This window comes from Empidonax traillii, unplaced genomic scaffold (assembly GCF_003031625.1).
Source record: "Empidonax traillii isolate 1590-97213 ecotype Southwest subspecies unplaced genomic scaffold, ASM303162v1 scaffold24:size2376012, whole genome shotgun sequence".
NCBI classification, from domain to species: Eukaryota; Metazoa; Chordata; class Aves; order Passeriformes; family Tyrannidae; genus Empidonax; species Empidonax traillii.
The window spans coordinates 225,186-247,740 of NW_020955217.1; the positions used below are offsets into that span (position 1 = coordinate 225,186).

The 22,555-nt window shown below is 39.3% G+C and overlaps 1 protein-coding gene across 3 annotated transcripts in view; it reads left to right on the forward strand.

Moving 5' to 3' along the window:
• Positions 1-10,288: 10,288 nt before the first annotated feature.
• The window catches only part of AIG1 (androgen induced 1), a 121,646-nt gene continuing 109,379 nt past the window's right edge, over positions 10,289-22,555 (forward strand). For 2 of the 3 annotated variants that reach the window (XR_003573588.1, XM_027904417.1), the window contains exon 1: positions 10,289-10,603. Coding sequence is in view for 2 of the 3 variants with exons in the window: in XM_027904417.1 (XP_027760218.1) it covers positions 10,463-10,603 (141 nt within the window). In the remaining variant the exon portion in view is untranslated. The remainder of the gene's footprint in view (positions 10,604-22,555) is intronic. The other variant, XM_027904410.1, reaches the window with a different exon arrangement.

Sequence of the window (22,555 nt, forward strand, 5' to 3'; positions counted from 1 at the left end):
AATCAAACTTTCTCATATACTTAGTGATTGATTTAACCTCTGGATTATTTGGGGACAAATGTTAATCTTTCAATTGCTCGTGTCCATTCTTTCCTCTGCTCTCTCTCACACACATTTCCTACAGTATAATGTTTCAGATCAAACAAAAAGGTTTTTCACATTTAAGTTATTCACATATCCCCTTTCAGACCAGCAGTTAGATGGCAATTTGCTATCTGCTTGCAGCCACAGACCTCTCACTTTGAAAACCAGGAACTGGGGGAACCATGCAAAACAGGATAGCAGGACTTAAATATTGTATTAGCCATAGAAAGATTGAATGCAATGAGCTATCAAAATTAAGAAACATCTTAGGAATATCAAAGCAAAAACAAAGGCACTGCATAAGGACAAATAAATCACTACTTAGTCTGCTAGAACCTAAATGGAAGAATTTTATTTCACTGAACTGTATACATGCGTTTCTAGCAAATCTATATGTAAATTATGTACTGTTGATCAGTACATAATGAACTGCATTACAATCACAAATTTCTACTTGTGGGTGGAAGTTTCTCTGACAGTCTGGCACAGTGGTCCTTTCTATAGATTTGTGAGACAAGTTGGCCAGCACTTCTACAATTTCACCTTCAAACTCATTCAAAATCTTGGTAGAATGCCAACCTGTCCGGGTGACTTATGGATATCTGTCTGTTTGGTTTAATTCCATTTGAATCCCTGTTCCTACAGCTGAAGGAAATGGAAGCAGGGACTTGAAATAAAATTGTTTTTGTCCCAGCCACATAGCCAAAGCCTATGTTAAAATGGAAATCTGTGGAAAGAAAACAGGTCAACTGATTCTAGCTGGTTACCCACACGTAATCTGTATTTTGCTAAAAACATTGGACAGACTAATAAGAGAAATCATAAAGGCAGTAGTGAGGCACCTTTTGATTTGCACATGTGTCAGAGCAATGCCAATCTACTTATGAGATGATAAAATGAGCTAAATTAAGAATGATCAGGGAACCCCATTCACATTATTGAAGCATCATACAGTAAGAGCAAGAGACAGGTGGCATAAGTGCTAAAACAAGGATGGAGAGTATGTGCTGCGGGGAATCAATCTACTGCATTAATGGCTAATGGCACACTCAGTGTTTATCCATTATTTATCACATAAATGAGTATGTACTGTCTAGACTGCAGAGGTGCTTTCATAACAGAGTGACTCTGATTGCTGCAAATTAAAAAATGAGAGCTGATCTTAATAAATGAATTGAAAATTAGAAAATGGTAACAAACGCTACATGGTATATCTGCTCAACCTAATAACAGTGGGGTTTGTTTTGGTTTTATGAAAATTAATTGATCTATTGCTGTAATTTTAGAGTTTAGAGAATAATGCAAAATCTGGAAAAAGGCAGAGGACTTAGGGTGCAATCACTTCCTGCCACAATCACATACTTCCATTCTAAGATGCTTTTTGTTTCGCTTTAATATTCTGCTCATTTATTTCTTTTCCCTTTCAACTTAGTGGCACATTAGTGAAAACTAAGAATATCTGCTCAAACTGAGAGAAGAATGATGTTTTTCACAATGTATCATGTTCCAGTTGTGGCACAGAAACTACATGCTATGCATTGGTTTTAACATTTTCAGGATGGCAGAACAGTGGCCTTGAATAAATAAATTACATGAGCTCAGGCTTGATCATGTATCATCAGTGTGAGCTGTACCATTACATTCAGAAGAAGAAGGGTCAAATTTTTACCTGTGGCCCACTGAAGCTGTTAAAACCAGACAAAAATTTAGATGGTTAGTTGAATCAGAAAACTTTAGAGACTAATTTTAATAAAAGTAGCACAGGGTTTTTTAGGCATGCTAATTTATTAATGAAGGATAGAAGAACTAACTATATCAAATAAGTGGAAAAGAAGTACTTAAATGTTCCCACCATATTAAATGTCTTAAAAAGATGAGTTCTACACTAAGAGGATTCTGTTCATAAAGACTTAGGTAACCATTTAAAATTTATGCTAATGCTAAAAGTTAGCTATTTGCATTCACCTGCCTAACACCCTATTCTCAGCAGTTCACAAGACACACATCATTATATCTTGCAGTTGGTAAGGTTTTAACCAGGCATGTTAGCCCTGAAAGAAACCCGTGTATTTCTTCCATTCTGATCTGTTTGGTGATCTCACAAGCACAAGATGTTGTCCTGAAGTGAAAAATATACACACTTGGATATGTTTTCAGTGACAAGGTGAAAAATACAGAATTTCCTCAGCTTCCATTGGAAATACCTGAAATTTTAAAAATCTCTCTCTTCAATGTGTTCTGGAAACATTAATGATATAATTTATTCTGATAAGAAGGATATCTCTTATATTAGGATGCCAACAACAAAAAAAACAAACAAAACCAAAATAAAAACCCATCTCAAACCCAGGACTGCTTAGGTTCAGAAAACATAAAGAGAGAGGACAGTTTTTTCATTAATCTAAACCAGCCAAAATTAAATGGAGTCTTCCAAAGATTTAGATTGTGTTCTGAATCAGAGTGTGCCATCTGGGCTGTTCATAAATTATAAAGCTGCTAGGTCAGTGGCTGCATAAGTTCATGGAAGATTTGAAGATGCTTGAAAATAGATTATACTTTTTGTAAAATGTTCATAAAAAGAATTTCTTCCAAACTCATGCACATGAATATTTTGGTAAAATAATGGAAGTCTTGAGCATTTTCAATTATCCCTAGCAACTGCCTATTACTAGCGTAAGTAGTCAGATTTATCAGCTAATACACTCCAAAAAGGCACCTAAAGGCTTTCAAAGGTATTCTAGTTATCATATTTACAGTCTCCAAGGTTACTTCCAGCAAAGACATCCTAATTCAGCCTCTTCTGGTTTATTTGGCTGCACTTTATTAGCTATTAATCATACTGCTAAGCCCTATAATAATGTTGCTTCACATCTGCTTAAACTGCTGTCTTTTCATGATGCATCTGTGAAGTGTATACAATTGTGTTCCTCCTATAAACAGAAAAAAAAAAGACAAAGTGACTTGCGATTAGTCCTTTCAGTTACTGAATCTGAGATGTGGGGGCAGGAGCTGTGGCAGCGAAACTTTTCCCAAGGATATTAAGCACTAGTTTTTCTTTGCAAGCACCCAACCCTGCAGTGGTTATGTATATTGTGCAACAGTGCTGTCATGCAGGAAAGCAATGATTATGGTTATTTCTTCCCCTTCTAGAGAGATTCCTATGATGTAACAGTTTCAAAATATTTTGATTTTTATTTTTGTTCTAGCAAGTGGGTAGCAGTAATCATAATACAGAAAAAGGTATTTGTCAGAAAGTCTGAAGTAATTTCAATGTGTTCCCTTACTCACACGTGCATTTTTGGTGATTTATGTAAGAGTTCAAATATGCAATAGTGTACAACTGGTTTCTTTCTGGAGGCTGGTCTAGACCTCCTGCTTCTCCCTTAGTTTTCTCCTTTAATGCATATTATCTTTCTATCCTCTGCAATTAATCTCAAATGATCATCAGACTATAAAAACATACAAAGCTGAACAAACAGTAGAGAGAGTTATTCATGCTTGTTTCCCTAAACTCAGTTTGCAATTCAGTTTTTGTCTCACATCAATATGTGACTTTCCACACCCTTCCACCTATATTTTTTTTTTAATTTATTGTGGATTTTTTTTCAGGCTAATTTTAAAAGAGGCTTTTAGTTATGGAAATACAGACACATGGCAGATTAATAACTGAGGAAATTAGAGGAGTAATTTTCTGTCTACTATATTCACAGTGACTTTGTGTGTCTAAGAACAAGATTTCAAATGAGGATGGAAGACCGTAAATGAGTGAAGAAGGAAGGGTTTTAATCCATCAGCATAGCCATGGACTGAACTAGAAAGGCAGGAAAAAAGAGGATGCTCCAGAGACATGAAGATACCTTACCCAAAGATTCTTTGTTCATCTTCTACTTTTCCAGAATATAGATTAGCTTTGACCAAACATTTTTGATACATGGAGGAACAAAACAAACAACTCTAAAAAGCACCAGTATCCAGGAAAACCATTCCATGGATCTATTTGTAGTGCAATATCATCACAGTACAGTAGAGACCCCCTGCCATTGTTAGCCCAGATAAATGTGAGCCTTCAGCAGCAGATCGTATCAACAGGAAAAATACACACTGAAAAATTACAGTTTTCACAAGTTGTGTAAAAGACACCTTGAGGGTGAGCACTAGAATAAAAAATTACATAGAACAAGAGCTTTCAGCTGATGACTGAGAGAGCTTGGTTGCTGCTGTATTGTCTGGCAGATAGTAAAAAGCCAGGAGTGTGGCATTCCACTGAGAGTCACTCCTACCAAGAGAGAAGGAATTGGAAGCGATCACCATCCCCTGAAGGTGGGCAGATGATGGGAGGCACCTCCATGCTTGCTTTGCAGCCCAAACACAATACAAGCTTCTGCAAAATCACCAAAGCCAAATTAGTTAAAAAAAGGGCCATGCCAAATTTTTGAGATAGGTATTCGGTTACAACTGTCCTTGTTAGCCAGTGCTGTCTCTGTGCTACTGAATAAAACACCCTCTCTGTATCCTGGCTGTCGTATGAGATATGTATTACTGCTCTCCCTTGATCAGTTAAATCTTAATTCAGCTGAACCAGAAAATTCACTCATTCACAACAGAAGATATTTCACATTTACGCTATTTTCCAGTGCTTCTTATTAGTTGGTTATCACAGAAAATAACCTGTTGTTTAAAAAAAATTCTGTATCTTTTAGTATTTCATGTTTCCTAGAAGTCCAGGATGGAACTGGATAAAGTAAAATTACTTATTTATAACTTCAAAATAAATTAAGAAATAGGTCTTGCTGAGATGAACTTTCAGTCAGGATACCAGACAGAAATTTTAATAGTCCAGTTTTATGGATGAGAATTTGGGGTAGAGATAGGGTGCAGACGAATAATTCTACAACTTTTGATGGGCAATTTAGGGGTAGAGATTTCTTCCAATTCAATTCATAAAATACACATATTAAGTCTCCAGCACAAATTAACAATTTCATAACTTTATTATGCAAGCAATACCAAAGTGGTGTGGAGCACGTGCATCTCTCCCATTCCTTCTCATCCCACCTCTAACTCCTTTGCCCAGGTGTTCAGAGAACATAGCACAGTGATGCATTTAGGGGACTTAAGCCATAAGAGAAATTATTTTAACAATCAACAATTTAATTTATTGTTGTTAAATATAACAATTTCAATTAATTGTTAAATTTACAATTTAGTAAATTTTAATCTAGAAAGTTGAGGCAGACTTGGTGAGCTATGCATTAGTCACACATGTACCTCCATTTACATTAACACATTACAGAACTGTGGAGGTTGAAAGGCATATATAGAGATCTAATTGTTGAATCCCCCTCCTCCAGCAAAGTCAGTTACAGCAGGTTTCCCAGGACCATGTCTAGATAGTTTTGAATATCTCCACAGTTGTAGAATTCACAGCCTCTCTAGGGAACCTGTTCCCATGTGCAACCAACCTGAGAGTAAACAGCATTTTCTTACATTCAAATGAATTTCATGTGTTTCAAAGGTAGCTGGTAAAAATTCTTATGTCAGGACTGTCTTCTATCAAAAGGGTCTAAGAGAAGGCAGACACTTAGTATGCAGTTACACACAGGATTAAGTTTTCTGGCTTTATAATTATTTGTGAAAAATTTGACTTCTTTTGCACATTTTTAATGAATAAGAGGCTGAGTCATATTTCCCCATAGCAAACAGTTCTGCTTTTTTACTGTTCTCTGATATTCCAAAATAATACCGCATATCCAGCCTGTTCCAAGAACAGGACAAGAGGTATACGTAGCGTAAGTTCTTAAAACAGGACAGCAGATAATTTATAATTGTGCATTGCATGTACCTAAACCATTTCCCAAAGGCTACATCCTTCTGTGAGATTGCATGCTACAGCAGAAGAATTGCTCTGGTTTACAGAGGGCCATATGATCTGTGGGAAGGTGGAATACTCACAGTCTGTACTGCTCTTCTGTACCTCAAGGGTCTGTTACCTGCCTTCCCTTTCTGCCCTAATACTGACCAATGTAATCAGCAGAAAGCATATGAAACTAAGATATTAAATCCTAAGTGTGAAACAGAATTGTTGCACACAATCTATTGGCGGAGAAAAGTTAATCTGCTTACACAATTCCAGGGTCACTTACATATTCAAAACTCCTGATTTGTACAATAAGGTTTTTTCTTTATAAAATCATCCCTTTGGGAAATTATAATTTAACAAGGAAGATGAATGCAGTGAGTCTTCTTGCTCATTTTATAGCAAGGAAGTTCATGTTTTTTTCAGGATAAAGCCAAGTTTAACCTGCAGAGAGGATGACCTAATTTCCAGATGCCCCAAACATTGTTCCACTTATCTCCTGGCCATCTCTGCTCCAGCTCTTTTTCCCATTGTTAAATATATATAGATAGTAAAATAAGCAGTACAAAATACACCAAATTAGTAACTTCACTGTGATTCTTAAACCTAAATTTAAAGGTAAATTGGCAATAATCTGTAATAATACAAATAATACAAACAAGTAGCTCCAGAAGTCTTTTTATTAAAGATTCTTTATACTGAATATGAACATGGTCTTCTTATTTTATTATTTTTTCTTCCATCTTTCAATCTTTATCATTTATACCTATTCAAAGTAAATGAAGAAATTAAAAATTACCTACACTTTATTACTACTATTAACAACTGTCCGAGTTACAGCAACTAACTGCCTTTACCAAAGATTTTGAGTTGAATGCTCCTCTGATATTCTAAAAACTGTTCTCTTGAGCACAGACCTTTTTTCAACAATTTTCTGCTGATTTTTAACTTGCAATTTTTCAAAAATTTCACTTATGTTCATTTCCAGAAAGCTTAACTTTGTCTGCTTTCAAAGGAGACACTCCCATACATCCAAGTACCCTCACCTTGCCACAGTTTGTACTCCCTGCCTCTAATATAAGAAATTGCAGTTATCAGGTCCATCACTATGAACACATTTTGTTGAGGCAGTATGACCAATTTCCCATCAGTTCAATGATGCATTATTATGCTTATTATTATTATTATTATTATTATTATTATTATTATTATTATTATTATTATAGTTTTGAAGGGAACTGTTTGCATCATAATTCCTCGTAAATAGCTAATCTGTATTTGAAGAAATTGCTTAAGGAAAAGCACCTCATGGGTCTCCAAATATCTCTCAAATGGCATTCCCCAATATCTTTGATAATCACAAAATAAAACATTATTCAGAAATTCAAATCTTATTCCTTAAAAAAAAAAAATCAAATAAACAAAAACCTCCCCAAAACCACCAGAAAACTCTTATGCATTCTTATCTGCTGCCCTGCATAGAAAAGATTAAAACCTGGACTCCAAGACGTTACACTTTGCCATGGTGCCAAGTAGCAAAAACATTATGCTACTCATTTTATATAACTGGATGGGACACCTACCTTTTCAGTTCTTTTTTTCCATTCAGTTCTCTGAAAGACTTTTAAGCATCTTGCTTCCTCCCCCATAATAGACAGCATTTCCTAACATCTCCTATCCCAGACACACTAGTACTTGGTACTCTCTCCTTTCTAAAGCCATTTCTCATCTCTACTGAATGACAAGTATGACCTGCATCAAACTCCCACTTTCAAGTATGTGACTTATGAAAATTGAGTTGAGGCTTTCCATAATTTACATACAAATATTTAAACATCAGGATCTGAAAAATCACAGGCTAGCACTGAATATCTTATTGTACATGATTATAGTTTACCTTACTATCATTTACGCATATGTAAAACCCGAAATGTAAACATTTTACAAAGTACCAAAGAGTTGCAGTCATATAGCAATATAAAGGGAAAATTAATTAACTTCTAACTTTTAATTTGTGGAAAAAAATGAAGACCACATCCAAGGTAAAATAAAAACCACTGCAAACCCTCTTTAACCACACTCACAGAAGATTTTGCTGTTTGTCTCTCAATAGACAGGGAGTATGAAGTCCACAGGAGCACATTAAAGGCTAACGGCAGCCTACAATCTAATGAGTCCTTATTTTAATACCATGAAGAGATCCAACAGGTACTTCTTTAGAAAGGACTTGGGCACAAAAAAATCACCCACAAACGAGTTCTTTTCTTTCAAAAGTCTGGAAATGCATAATAAAGAAGGGTTTGACTAGGAAGAAGATTGGCTGAGCCTGACATGATAGTTAGTTTAGCGTGCCTCGAGATTTTCTTGACTGAAAGAAAAAAAATGGGGAACAAGAGCGTTTGCACATTCTGCTTCATTTACACTTTGACTTACACGTCTGAGCGAAGATTTTATTTTTATGAGGTAAAGATTTTCTGTGAGCTTTGCTGAGATCTCTATGGAAGACTGGAGAGTAGAACATTGTTGTGTTGCAGACTGTTACATTGCATTCAGATGACTCTTACACTGAATCCTGAGACTGCAGTAAGACTAAAATATATGCTGCAAACAATAGAAGGGTGTCATTGTCCAATGTGCTTGCTGGGTCTGTGATCTGAAGGATAAGATTACCTAAAGGACCTGGTGCGAAATTTACGCTCCATGCTTCTAGAGGATTCTTTGTCCGTGCCTCACATACAATTCCTCTGCATAAGCAAAGATCTTGAACGGTGCTAAATCCATCCAGGAGAGCTGCTAGCATGTGTTCTCCTAAATGGCATTCATTTTTGCAGAACTTGAGCACAACTGACACCAGATGAGAAGGCTTTATGTAATGGAATAGAAACAGGGAACACATTGCAGAGTCATTGATTCTTTTTGCCTTCCAGTAGCTTAACTATGATGAAGCACCTTATTGTTCAAATATTTATTTCAGAAGACAGATGTATGGAAATGGTGTTTATAGAAGTGATTTGTCTATCCAAGCCCAGACATCACTACTGGGGGTTTGTTTTCTTTTTTCCCTTTAAAATAACTTTTCCAGATGGTGGAGCAATTTAATACTTACCCTGCAATCAAGCACTTTAAGAGCTTTCCTTTTCAGGCTGTAGGAGTCCAAACATTAGACACCTTCGATTTCTCCTAGTGTCAAGGACCCCCGTGGTTATCAAACCCCTCCTGACTGGACAGAATCACAGGATGGGTCAGGTTGGAAGAGACCACAGCAGGTCATCTGGTCCAACCTCCCTGCTTAGGCAGGGTCATCCTAGAGCACATAGCACAGGATTGCACCCCGATGGTTCTTGTGTATCTCCAGTGAAGGGACTCCACAACCTCTCTGGGCAATCTGTTCTAGTGCATGGTCACCTGCACAGTAAAGAAGTTCTTTCTCAGATTCAGGTGGAATTTACTGTGCATCAGTTCCTGCCCGTTGCCTCTTGTGCTGTTGCTCGGCACCACCGAGAAGAGCCTGGCTCCATCCTCCTGACACCCTCACTTCAGATATTTATAGACACTGATGAGGTCCCCTCTCAATTGTCTGCTCTCCAGGCAGAACAGGTGCAGCTCCCTCAGCCTTTCCTCATAACAGGGATACTCCAGTCCCTTGGATGGTCCCCTTATAATAATGCCGGTACTTCATCCTACGTTTCAAGCCAGGAACGAAGAGGTTTAGAAGTAACACAGTAACAGGGCTTGTAGGTATTGGAGAGCCCACTTCTAGCGACTGCGCCTGCAGTGGAAACACTGAGAAACTCGACGGTGCCTCGGGAACAGACATGTTAGAACAAATGCTCTCTCCGGCGGGTCAACGCAGGGCAGAACACATGCCCTCCCCGGCAGGACCCGCAGAGCGGCCCTGCAGCGGCGAACACCGCACACAGGCACAGCCGCCTCTCCTCTGCCGGCCTGGCCCGCGCGTGCCCCGGACACGCTCCCGCCTCCGGGGCGGAGGCACCTGCTCCGCCGGCCCCCGGGCAGCGGCACGGTCAGCCGGGGTCGCGGGGGGCCGCCTGCCCCGGGGGTACACAGGGCAAGAGCGTTCGTCCGTGCGGTGCGACTGTAACCCGTAACTGCTGACCCGCTGCAGTTCGCGTTTGAAACCGCGTTCTGCAGATAACTCGTGCTCACACTCGCGTCCCTCGGGAACGGCCCGGCCTCTTCCCGCCCGGCCCGGCCGCGGGACTGCGGCTCCCCCGGCAGCCGGGCCGCTGCCGCAGCGCCGCCCGCCCCGCCGCCCGGCCCCGCGGCCCCCCTGCCCTGCCCCTCGCCGCCGCCGCCGCCGCCGCCGCCGCCGCCGCACAGCGCGGGCCCTGCGCTCCGCCCCGGCCGGGCCGCGGGGGCGCTCCGAGTCCCGCCCGCACGGCGCGCACACACACACACAGGGACACACGGACATACACACAGACACACGGACGCGCACACACACACACACACGCGGGCACACAGACACGGGCACGCGGAAGTGCACCCCGCGCCGCAAACATGGCGCTGGTGCCGTGCCAGGTGCTGCGCGCCGCCATCCTCCTGTCCTATTGCTCCATCCTGTGCAATTACAAGGCCATTGACATGCCCGCGCATCAGACCTATGGAGGCAGCTGGAAATTTCTGACCTTCATAGACCTGGTAAGTGCCCCCGGCGGCGGCCGTGGCCCTGCCCCTTTCCTCGGGTTGCCCGTGGAGCGGCCGCGGCCCAGGCGCGTCGCGGCCCCCGGCGCTCGACGGCAGCGCCATGCGGTGACCTTAGAGCGGCGCGGCGACATGTTGGGGCCGCAGGGCCGGCCGTGAGGGGAGCCGGCCGGGCACCGCGGAGCCGGGTGGTTTGAACGCAGAGAGGCACGGACAGAGCCGAGGGGCTGCACCGCGTGAGCGGCCGTGGGGAAGGTGCGCCTGACGGCCCGTCACCCCAGTGCTGATGCTGTGCTTCGCCTTCTCTAATGGCTGACAGTGAACACCAGAACCTGCTGGTGCAGCGTCTGGCTCCTGTGTGCTGTCAAAATAATATATAAAAAAAAAGAACAAACATGCTTTGCTCCCTTTGGCCCTTTTGAGGAATCCATCTCTGACAGGTGCAAGTGTGTCAGTGGCGCAAAAATGACAGGCAACTTCAACTTGCCTGATCCAGTCAGTTTTGGTTGGAAATCCATAAACAAGCCTATGAAATAAAAGAGGTCTCATCTCATGATGTTTCTTCATAGGGGTCCGTATCTGGCATATCAGAGTAACTAGCATGCTGGCCTGCTGGAGAACGCCAGGTGCTAGGCAGGAGCTATTTTTTCCCTGAGCTCCCTCGGCTTGCTCAGGAAGCAAGCTTCCTTGCCTCCACAACAAGTGTTCCCGTAATGCAAGTGGGAGAAGAGGGGGCGGGAGGAAGAGAGGAGATGGGAGGAGAAACTTGGTTCCTGGTTCAGTAATATGATAGCAAACTTAAACCTAGTACCTAGATCAAAACATTTTTTTCTTCGTATTCACAGTGTAATTAGGTGAAAACTCTTGCAGTTCCTACTCAGTTGCAGAAAAGTCTCAAAATGCAAGTATTTCAGTGCTTCCCAGTAAATAACACCTCTCTCAAACCTTCATCGCATATTCTCAAGTATTGCTGCTGTTGCCTACATGCTTCATATTGAGTCAATAGGTTGAGTTTGTGGGCTTGGAGATCAGACTCAAACACCAGTAACCAGACAAGTCAAGTCTGCAAATTTCTGTGTCAGGAATTAGTTAAAGTTCACTGAGATCCGTATTTTATTTGCAGAGAAGAAGCACCTACCATGTTTTTCACTTAGCCAGGATAAATTTTTTTTGTGGATGCAAAAATTGCTGGATCTCTGAAGATCCGCAGCAATAACTACTGCTTTTACTGCAATTCTAAATGGGTGTCTTAAGGCTTTATGTTTTTCTGGAACGCAAACTCTTTCTTTTTTTTTGCTTTTGGGCTGCTGAACAGTACTGTCTGTAATACTGGTTGATAGAAGTTAGCATGAAATCCCAGTGAGTTAGGAGGGAGCTGTTGACTTTAGTGCCAGTCGAATAGGAAGTGAACCAGCTAGAACTAAAAAGCTGATATTCTTCTCTTTGAGTCTCTTTCACCTTTTTGTTGTTTCTTCTAGCCTTTACAGTTGCTTGAGGATTAGTGCACTCAAGGTTGTCATACAGTGAAAATTTTGCAGTAAATGACAGTCATCATTTCCCCAAAATTACAGCCTGCTGTCTGTGGCAAGTTCATGTGGACTTTCCCATCAAAGCGCGTACATGGTTCAGGCTGCTTCTGTCATGGCCCGAAAGGTCAAGGTAAATACACAGTGCTTTCAAAAATACCTAGAAGAGTTACCAACTGCAGCGAGTACTTTCATGTGTTTCTCATAGTGAACTCCAGTAGCTGAAAAAAAGCTTAGCAATTTCTTACAGTCTTCTTCAAAATAACACAGAATTCATTGGCTTGAATGCCTTTCTCAGTGACTAACTAGCACATAGACCTCTTCACTTGCTGACAGTATTTCCTTATGTCCAAATGGCCCTGTAGCATCTTATCTAAGCAAATCTATCTTTCTGTCCCCTGGGACAACTGGGAGACTTGAAGAAACAGAAACTGTTACATTCCTGAGGAGGATACCAGGAGGCATGGTTGGACGATGTTAGGCACATTTCCAAAATACTGTATGTTGATTAAGTCTTAAAAAACTCTTCCATAAGTTTCAGTTTCCTCAACCATGTGCAGTGTTCCGGTGTCAGTCACATTCAAAGGCTGTCTAGACAAAATATCATCAATGCCAGAGTCTTGGCAGACGTGTGTTCTTGCTACAGATTGTACCTCCACAAACAGAGATTTCATCTTTGACATCACAGAAGCACGTAGAAGTTTTTTCTGTTTCCAAAAACTGCTACCAGTTTTTGAGAAAAGTCAGTTTATGACTTGAATCTGAAAAGTAATTTGGATTTTTTTCCCATTTGTCTATTTTTAAAGGGACATTGCTTTCCAGTCTCAGCATCCATAAATCTCTTGGAGTTTTAAGTAGCTGGCTTTGCAGAGTGCTATGTGAAATGATTTACAGTTATCTGCAGGTAATATACTTTCGAATCAAATTATGAAAAATTAGTAGTTTGGACTCTAAAACACAAGACAGTAAATCATTCTGAGTGTATGCATTGATCTGAACAGGAGATTTGGAGCCCTCACAGAGTTCACAGAAGTTGAGCATTTTGAGGAAGCTGTTTCATACAGAGTTAAAGACTGTAATGTCCCTGTCTATTCAAAGTATTTTGGATGTTTATACCTAAGTAATGTTTTCTTGGATGCCAGTGTTTATGCTTAATTTCTCCTGTCCATGAGTGAGCAAAGAAAACAAGTGTAACCGATGACTTCTTTTAACTGCTGTCATTCTGATGACTGACTCAGTTTTTTTGCAGTTTCCAATGGGGTGGCAACATTCCCTAAAACACCTGTGTCGGTGAAATATTTTTGTGGTTTATGAAGCAATGTAGAGGCAGTATGTTTTGACAGTACACTGGGAATGCTCCTCATTGTTGCTACTAGTAGTAATATCTCCACTTCAGACTTTCTCCTCGATATGTAGAGGTGCTAGATTCATATCCCGCTTATTCAAAAGATGGTAAAAATATCTGCCTAGTACCTGTGGATTCCAAAACACTTCAGAAAAGAGAGCAGTATTTTTTTTTTTATCATGTACAGAGTGGAAAGCTAAGATATGAAGGGATAAAGAATTGCTGCCACAATCAGTTGGTGGGCCCAGCAGATGAAATTATTGAACTGAACATTTAGGCTACTTCAAAACTACAGTATGTTTTTTTCATTTAACCTCACAACACAAACCAAGCCCCAACATTGGTTCCTAATTAGTTCCAGCAAAAAACTGGATTCAGGTGGAATATTTCAAGAAATGTGTGTTTCTTGCATAGATGCTTTTGTTAACCTCAGATTCGCCATTTTATGCTTTAGAAGTGAAGTGCTGCAGGACTTCACTGACCTGTGCCACGACCCATAAATTTATTGTTGAGCCTCATAGCTGAAAGTTGTTAGGCTGAAAATGATGCCACTACAATATGATTCTCTGCAACAAGTTTGTCAGCTACCTCCAGATTTTTCCCTACTCAGTTCTGTAGGTACTTGAAGTAGCTGAATTAAAGGTAATAGTACTTGAATTCAAGATAACTAGGTCACCCTGCATACACTGCAGTCACATGCCTGTCTTTATACATACACATTTGTTGAGGAATCCATTGCACCAACTTGTCTAAAAGGCCAAGATCCTTGCTTTTGCATTTTGTTCTTCAGTTTCTCTTGGATCTTTTACTGTTGCTTTGAGAGGAGGCAAAAATAAACAGAATTTAGGTTCCAGAATAAAGTGGAGCTTGTGGGTGCCAAAAGAAGACCAATTCTATGTTTTGCATTTGTGTGTGTGATGAATAGCATAAAAGTAGCTTGGAGCTGAAATAAGTATGTACCTCCTTAGTAAGGGTAGTGCTGGGCTAAATAGCTTCTAGTTTTCATTGTGCAGTTTCTTTGGAAACCTAATTCCTTAAAGAAAGTAGAATAAGACAAGATATAGTGTACATACATAAGCATGGATTAACAAATTTCTGGGGTTTTGTTTTTGTTTTTTTTTAATCCTAAGGTGTCTCTGGTAGGCTGAACAGGGTAGTTACAGAGGCAAAAAGCAAGGCCAGATTTTGGAAGCAGTCTCAAGCGTTACGTTTTATGGTTATGAGTAATGGTCCTATTTTGAATATCAGAATGTTAATGTAGGTATTCCCATGACTTGATTCAGGGCAACCAAAGCTATTGATTTTGCTGATATATAAATCTGCCTGACCTTAAATTGTTACTATTCTCTTGAAAGAAACAGCAGGGTATATGTGTATAAACTTGTATACGTTTTCTGGCAGATTGAATTCTACAAGAAACAGGTATGTGGTCTGTTCCCAGCACTTTTCTTTTTTTTTTTGCCAGTACATGTTGTATTTGTTTTGCAGAAAAGGCCTTTAGATTTAGTTTGATTAGGTTCAAATAAGTCATCAGAACTTAGTCAGTTCCTTGTCTTGGAAAATTTTCAGAGGGGCATGTTACCAATAGGACTAGAAACTAGAGTTGGTAGGTCTATCATTTATGTATTTATTTAATGTATTAGTTATTAAATTTTGTGTGATACAGCAAACAAAGATAGCAGCTTAACAAAGCAGGGCTAAAATTTTTTTGTGATTTGTGCCTAATTTGGATTTAGTCAAGCTGATAGGAAATAAAATTACCAGAAAATGCTATAGGCCAAGAGATTAATAATTAAGGAATAATAAACTGTGCCATTGGTGCGGTATCTGAAATTGAACAAGTTGAATTGCTAACTGTAAGGGCCAAACTTACCACAAACAAAGATAAAAACACATTCCACACTCTATGGAATATAGCTTTGACTCTTTTATAGGATTTCCTTTAGTAAAATAAGTGCTAAGGAAAGCCTTCTGCTTTCCTTTTTCATCAGCTGTAGAGTTACCTTGATACCTACTTGTTTTATGGCTTTTGGGTGAAAAAAATACAGAATGTAAAATATTACTGTGTATTATTCCGAGAGAAAATTCATCACCATGCCTAAATATCTGAGTGGTCTTACTATAACAAACAACACACTCAATGGAGTGTTTATCAGTTTATAGAGAAAGAAAGGGATTGGTTTTTCGGGAATAACAAGGTACGGTTTCTTAATGATGCTTAATGTATTTGAGAGAAAAGGTAGTGATATACATAGGGGAGCCTTTTATGTGTGTGTTTTAGAGCTTTTTCACTCTCAGGCTATAAACATGTCAGAGGAACAGAAATATATAGTGTTGTTGATGCAGTAATAAAAATGTAACAGTGTCACCATTTCTTAGTCATAGACCCATGTTTTCCATTTGCTGTTGGTAGTGCTGTTACAAATTGAGTGGAATTTGAGCACCTCATTGAAGAGTTCCGTTTTCACATTGCATTAGCATGCCTTTATTTTACAGTTGTACTTAAATATGTTGTACATTTCATTTGGGAATTCTCAGGAAAGTTATGGCTGTCTTGAAATATTTGTGTTGGCAATAGGGTAGGCAGGGTAAAGAAGAAAGGTGGAAGAGAGGAAAAATTGGGATCACTTTCTCTGATGATAGATTTGACTAATGTCAGTAATGCTATTTTATAACTTGGAGTATGGAAGTGATGGATAACCATGCTGTGTTTTGATCAGGAGTGTGAAGTCTGTAGAGCTTGGTCAGAACAGTTTCAAATGATGACAGCTTCAAGAAGTTGGTTTACTAGTCTTCCATTGTCCTTTGAAAAAAAATACTATTTATTTATGTTGTTATTTTCTTTACAATTTTACTATAGTGGAAAGGGTAACTCAAACAGTCTTACATACCTCCATATGGCAAAATTCATAAATATTTTAAACAATTAGTTTAAACAGGGACAGCATCTCTAGTGTTCTGCATTAGTGTTCTTTGCTGAAGTCAAAGTTGGGGTTCTGAGCTGTCCTAAATTGTTGTGAATATGTGTATATAAAAATTATTTAATCAATGTATTTTTGACCTTATATTTGTCTTCTGTTAATGTAGCCATGTAAGTTTATACGAGAAATAAATTCTGGAAAATTGACCTTCTTACGTTGTAGTACAGATCTATATAACCTATCAAATAATGTTCTTAACTAGTATTGAAAATTTCAAATTTGGTGCTTTAAATTAAACATATTTGTAATAAAAATCAAATTCCACTTAAGTCTTTGCAGTTACATCAACCTCAGGACGTAAAGAGACTTGCAGGGTAGTTGTCCATGTGGGCAGTTACTTGTTTTGTCCTTATGCTCAAAAATAAGAAACTCAATCAATCTATCTGAAAACTGGGAAACCCTCACATGATAAAAAAACTTTTTATTATTGGTGTAGTGGAAATCTCAAATGTACCAGTATGCCACCATGCAACAAACTTGAATTTGATCTGTAAATAGAAAAACATGAAATTACAAAATCCTAACATTCCACAGATACGTTTGCGGATTTGAACAAAGTAAAACCACAATAGAATGTAATAAAGTTGAAACAATAGGCAATTCTGCATTTTATTGATATATGTAGATTCGTTGTGAGGCATTATGCCCAGTGTGTATTTACCCCAGCAAAACCATATATGAAAAAATATCTCAGATTCCTTCTATTACATAAGTATTTTCCGTTCTGCAACTTTTCGTACCTGATAATGGGAGTTGTGGGTGCCTGCCTATCCTAATGCAATATTTAGAAAACATTTTTCTAACTGTGCTACTTTAATATAGACTGATATTGGAAGGAGCTTGACCTGGGTGGAAAATTCCTTGTCTTTGGAGTCCTAATTGTTAATGCAGTTCCAGTCAGTAAGTGTGAAAAAAATCAACACCAGTGACAGGCTTGTATGATTTCTGCAGAATTCAAGAGCGAAACAAATATTGGTAAGAAGTTGACATTGAATATTTCTCCATTTGAAACATAAGTGATGTTATTGTTTTCAATACACACATGAAAAATGTGAAATTCCTCTCAGTGTAGGGGTCTTTTTAGAAAGTGTCTGAAGGCCTTGGGAAAGTGAGAAGGCCTGGTCTTCTCACCTTGCATGTGCCGGTATATATCTGGCATATGAGATAAAAACAAAATCTGCAATTGACTTATTTGTAGACCAACTCTTTGAAAGGGTGAATATAAAAAGCTTTCTTCCTTCCAATGAAAGCTTTTTCAAATTTTGCCTTATTTGCCTGCATTTATTTGAATAATTACATTCTCCCCATACCATATTCTCCAAAGTTATGAATATGTTATTAGTCTTCAAAGCCTTACAGGCTTTGTTCCATTACTCTTACTATGTATAATGCAAGATTTTTTCAACTCGGCATAGTTAAATATGCTGCCACTGAAAAAGCTGTGTTTAACTTTAGTGGATGGAAAAGTTAACTGAAGTCTGAAGAAAAAACAAAATCAGTTGGAAGCTAAAGTAAAACTTCCAGACTTTTCAGATAGGAGAAGACTAAAGCAAGTTAAAATTTATAAACTTTTTTTTTTTTTTTTAATAGACTGTAAAATTGCTTGGGTCTCTGGGGGGGGGGTGGTTTTTAGAGATTTTGGTTGGAAGCAGGTTAAGCTCATGTGAAATGCCAGGGGAAAATCAGAACCTGATTTTCATTTGTATGAAGGCTCCTTCTTGCACCTTTGGCAAGTCCATTCAATCTTCCCTTGAGAGTTTGAATGCAACATTTGAATGCCTCTAGTTTCATTGTCTGAACAACTTTTCTTGCCACTTTCCTTGCAAACATCCAATTTACAGTAGGTTTTCCAAACAGATATGCCAGAAGGTGCAATTATATAATAATTTCCACTTAGCTCTATGTGCAGCTGACATGGTTCAGGTATTTTTGCCGCAGTTGTCTGTCAGGTTAGTTGTTTCAAAGTGCTTGAGGACTCTGCAGTGTAGCTTAGAACAAAACTAGTATTGCTGCATTTTTCCTAGCTGAATATTAGGTGTCCTGATAAACTAGAGTAGAATGTGTAGGAGAGCAGGATATAAAATCCCTTGTTACTTCCTTCCTTACTTGTAAATCAAAGAGCACAAGGGGTGTGAGTTTTTGCAATTAATTAGTTTGAGTGAAACAATTTTTAAGGTTTCATCTTACCTCTACAAATACTGCTAGACTCTTCAGACTGTTTGAGCTGGTTGTGCAGGGAGTGACTTAGCTGAGAGTTTAAATTTTAATCTGTTAGGGATTGATTGACTCATTTTTGATTTCAGGCAGTGCTTGTCTGTATTTGTATATTTTTTTTAAGCCTAGTGCTTTGTGTACCTGAGGGTGAGTTTACTCCCCCCCCCATATTTGCATATATTTTATCAGGTGCCTTGAAGCCTTCTGGTCCAGGCAGCACATAAATAACAATTTGTTATTTATTATTATTGCTAATATTAGAATTCAGCAGGAGTGGGAGTTACACATGCAGAGCATAGGTGGCATATATTCCTAAATGTATGTGATCAGATGCAAAAGGAAGAAAAAGAAACTGCTGACTTAAAATGCTGCTATATGAGTTGATAAAATGCAAGAATACAAAAGGGATGTTTTCCCTGTGAGATGCTTAAAAGGCTTGTGCCTAAAGTGGTGGAAGCATTTCATACAGCTAATGTTGATGCTAGGGTCTTTGTGATCCTGAGGCACTTCAACAGGGCCTTGACCCTAGAGGAGATGCAAGTTATTTATGACCAATGCTTGAACAGGCTCAGCTGTGTAAAGCAAGCAAGTAGGGAAGTGAGAGAGAAAAGGAAGCTGCCGTATTTGACAGGAATTTGTACCTGGGGTGTGTAGGTGAGAAAGTGCACCATGGAGTCTTGTGTTTTGACAAGCTGGTATTTAGGTATTTGACTGCTGGGTATGAGGACAAACAGAGGGAAAGCAACGGGTGAAGATACAGGGTGGCTGGTGTTTCTCAGCTAAACCAGCATGTGTTAGCTTCCACAGACTTCCTCCCCTTTCTTGGCTTTCTTATTTCTTCCTCCCACGCACCCACACAGTCTCCCCACACAACCCCCCACACTGGTGTCATGGCACCATTTCTCTGCACATACATGTTTGGCTTAGCATGCTTTGTCTCAGCAGAGGGTGCCTGCAAAGCTTTGTCCCTAGTTAGAAGTTACATGCACTGACAGATGCAGAGGTCCCCATTTGCTGTTCACTTAATGCTTACAAACAAATGGAAACTCCATGCAGTGAAAACTTTCTGACCTGAGTTTACTTTTTACAACTGTATTCCAAGGACTGCGAATTTACATTGTGTGCATTAGACAATTGTCTGCATTCCTCTAGGTCCCAGGAAGTGAGTCCTAAGAACGAAGGAGTCAGGAAGGGAACCTGTGCTGTGTGGAAATGTTGCACAGTACTGTAGTTTTAAATTGGACATTCAGGAGGCTGAAAGCAATTTGAAGTGTTTGGAGGTGGATACACATCTTTGTGTACGTGTTTGAAATGATAGGTGTTTACTTATGCTGCATATAATTTGAAAATACCAAAATGTTCCTAAGAGCTAGTCTATTCCATAGCCTCTCCATATACTATGCACATGTAAGAGTAAATTGGCCTGCTACTACTTAAGTCAGTTTAGGTGACCAGTTAATGAACCATGGATAAAAGATTGCAGTGGTTTGAGATACCAGTTTTTTGGTGTCAAAGAACAGGAGAGAGTAGAAAGCTTTCAGGTCAGCTGTCTCATGACCTACCATGGCTAGAAAGGGATATTCCTGTATTTATTAAAAAGCTAACGATGTTTCTAATTCTAACATACTATTATAGAAGATTAGTATTCAAATTGCCTTGAGTCAATGCCAGTATAATTTCAGAAGCTAACAGCTCTGTTTTTCCAGAGATTATGTTCTATGCTATTAAGTCATATGTCATTTCAGGGTAAGGTTTATTTTCTTTTTCTCGTGGTTTGGGGCAGAAGCTTCTAAAATGATGTTGCCAAAATAATTCAAAGCTGTTTTGGTCCCCATTAATTACAAGGCTGAGTTGATGAAATTTATTTTATGATGATGGATTTTGGAAAAGGGTGGAGGGACCTCTTGTTACTTTGGGAGGGATGTGAACTTCTCGATTTTAAAATTCAACCTACAGCGTACTAGCAAAATATGAATGTCTTTGAGGGTGCGCAAGGGATGATTCTGTTCATCCACTGTTGACTTTGTGAATGAAAGTGCTGCCACTTTGCCCTGATCCATTCATGCCCCTTGTCACCCTGTCAGGCTCCTCAGTTGAGGGTAGCAGTCAGTTATCTGTATACTTTCTACCATTTTTTCCTTATAGGAATCCACCTGTGCAATACCTCTTTCCACATTCTTTCTGGTATCTTATTACCTAGCACAGTCTCCTTGATCTTTCGGTTCTGCATCCCACTTCCAACTGCACATCCAGTCCTTTTCCAGAAGCCTGTGTTTTCCTGTCAAGTGCTGCTTTTCTTATCCCACATACTCCTTGCATTCTTTCCACACCATTCACACATGCTGTCTTTTCTCCCAGTGCATTCACTGTCTCATATATTCTTCTGCATCTTCATCGTGACCTTCCCAAATACCAGACCTACTCAGTGTCATTTTCTTGTGTTTTTGAAGCACCCTGTATAGACCCAAACCAATGAAGAATAAGCCATCTTCCGTCAGAAAAACTTGATCTTAGTGTGGTGTGGCCTCAAATAAACCAGTTTTGAAATTATGCTATTACATAAGACTCTTAGCTTTGCTTTCTGTTTTTGAACAAGTTTTTAAGCATCCTGGTTACAGGGAAAAAAACCCTGTAAGTGTTAAGCATAATGGATCATGATCCTAACGTTTATTATGGTGTTAAAATCTTGTCATTTTTTGGTAGCCTGCCATTCAATTTTTTTATGATAGAATTTCCAATTCAGAAGCAGGTCCTTGATAAAAACTGATGTTTAACTTGAAGAGTCAGAATTATGTACAGAATCAGCAATCAGTATTTATTCAGACATTTTCTATTTTTTTGCAGTCTATTTATTTTAAATGAGATGCTGAAGTGATTTAAATTGTATTTTGTATTTGCTAATAAGAAAACCTATCTCATAACAATTGTCATGAGGTTTGAAATCTGCATTCAGTGAGATAAACAAAAATATTTTTGAACATTACTTAGCTTGTCAGCTATTACTGGGATTAATAGAAGAGGCTTTTTTCTTTTTTTCATGTGAACATATATATAAGTACTTTATCTTGGTTATGTGGGTGGATTGGGACTGCATGCAAACACACCTGGTGCAATTTAGGAGTAAGGAAAGAGAGAAATAAGCATTTCACAGTGGTAGCTTTCTCCTCAACCTATATGGAATCATATTCATTTTTGTTAGGGGTTACCAGGTACAGATGAGTCTGCCATGGCCTCATGCCCCAACATCCAAACAGTAGCACGGCTTAACACGTATCCAGTGAACACATACAATATAAAATCAGGTTGCTAAAATGCAAATAAAATTCTGACTGGACTAGGTGGTTTAGGGTCAGGAATATCTTTTAAGAATATGTCAGCCAAATAGTCAAGTGGTGTCTGGAACAAGGAATGCTCAACATGTGACCCACCTAGAGTCTGTATCTTGCCTGATTAGCTTTCCTGTGCCCAGCACAGGTCTGGGCAGCAGTCAGAGTGCAGTGTTATGATGGGAGCACTTTGGTCTCGATGCCATTTCCTGCAGGGTGTCCGGCCCTACTGCAGGGTCTGGACTGTGTGGCACATTGTTGGAGTCAATGCTCACAGCTGCCTCAGGATACAATGTCACAAAAAGTCTGTGGATCTTGCAAAGGTCTTGATCTACAGAGATATTTTGACATTACTTTTGACAGCCAGTGGTAAGTATTCTCTCTGTATTATCCCCATGTTCCGCACAGGAGTTGAGGTCAGACTTCCAGTTCTGGGTGATACTCAGCATCCATATCATGCATGCAAGTTAGAAATATGTGAGTTTTCAACATGTTGCAAGATAAGACATAAAATATTGAAGAGGTTTTTTTGTGGATTTTTTTTTTAAAGTCTCTTC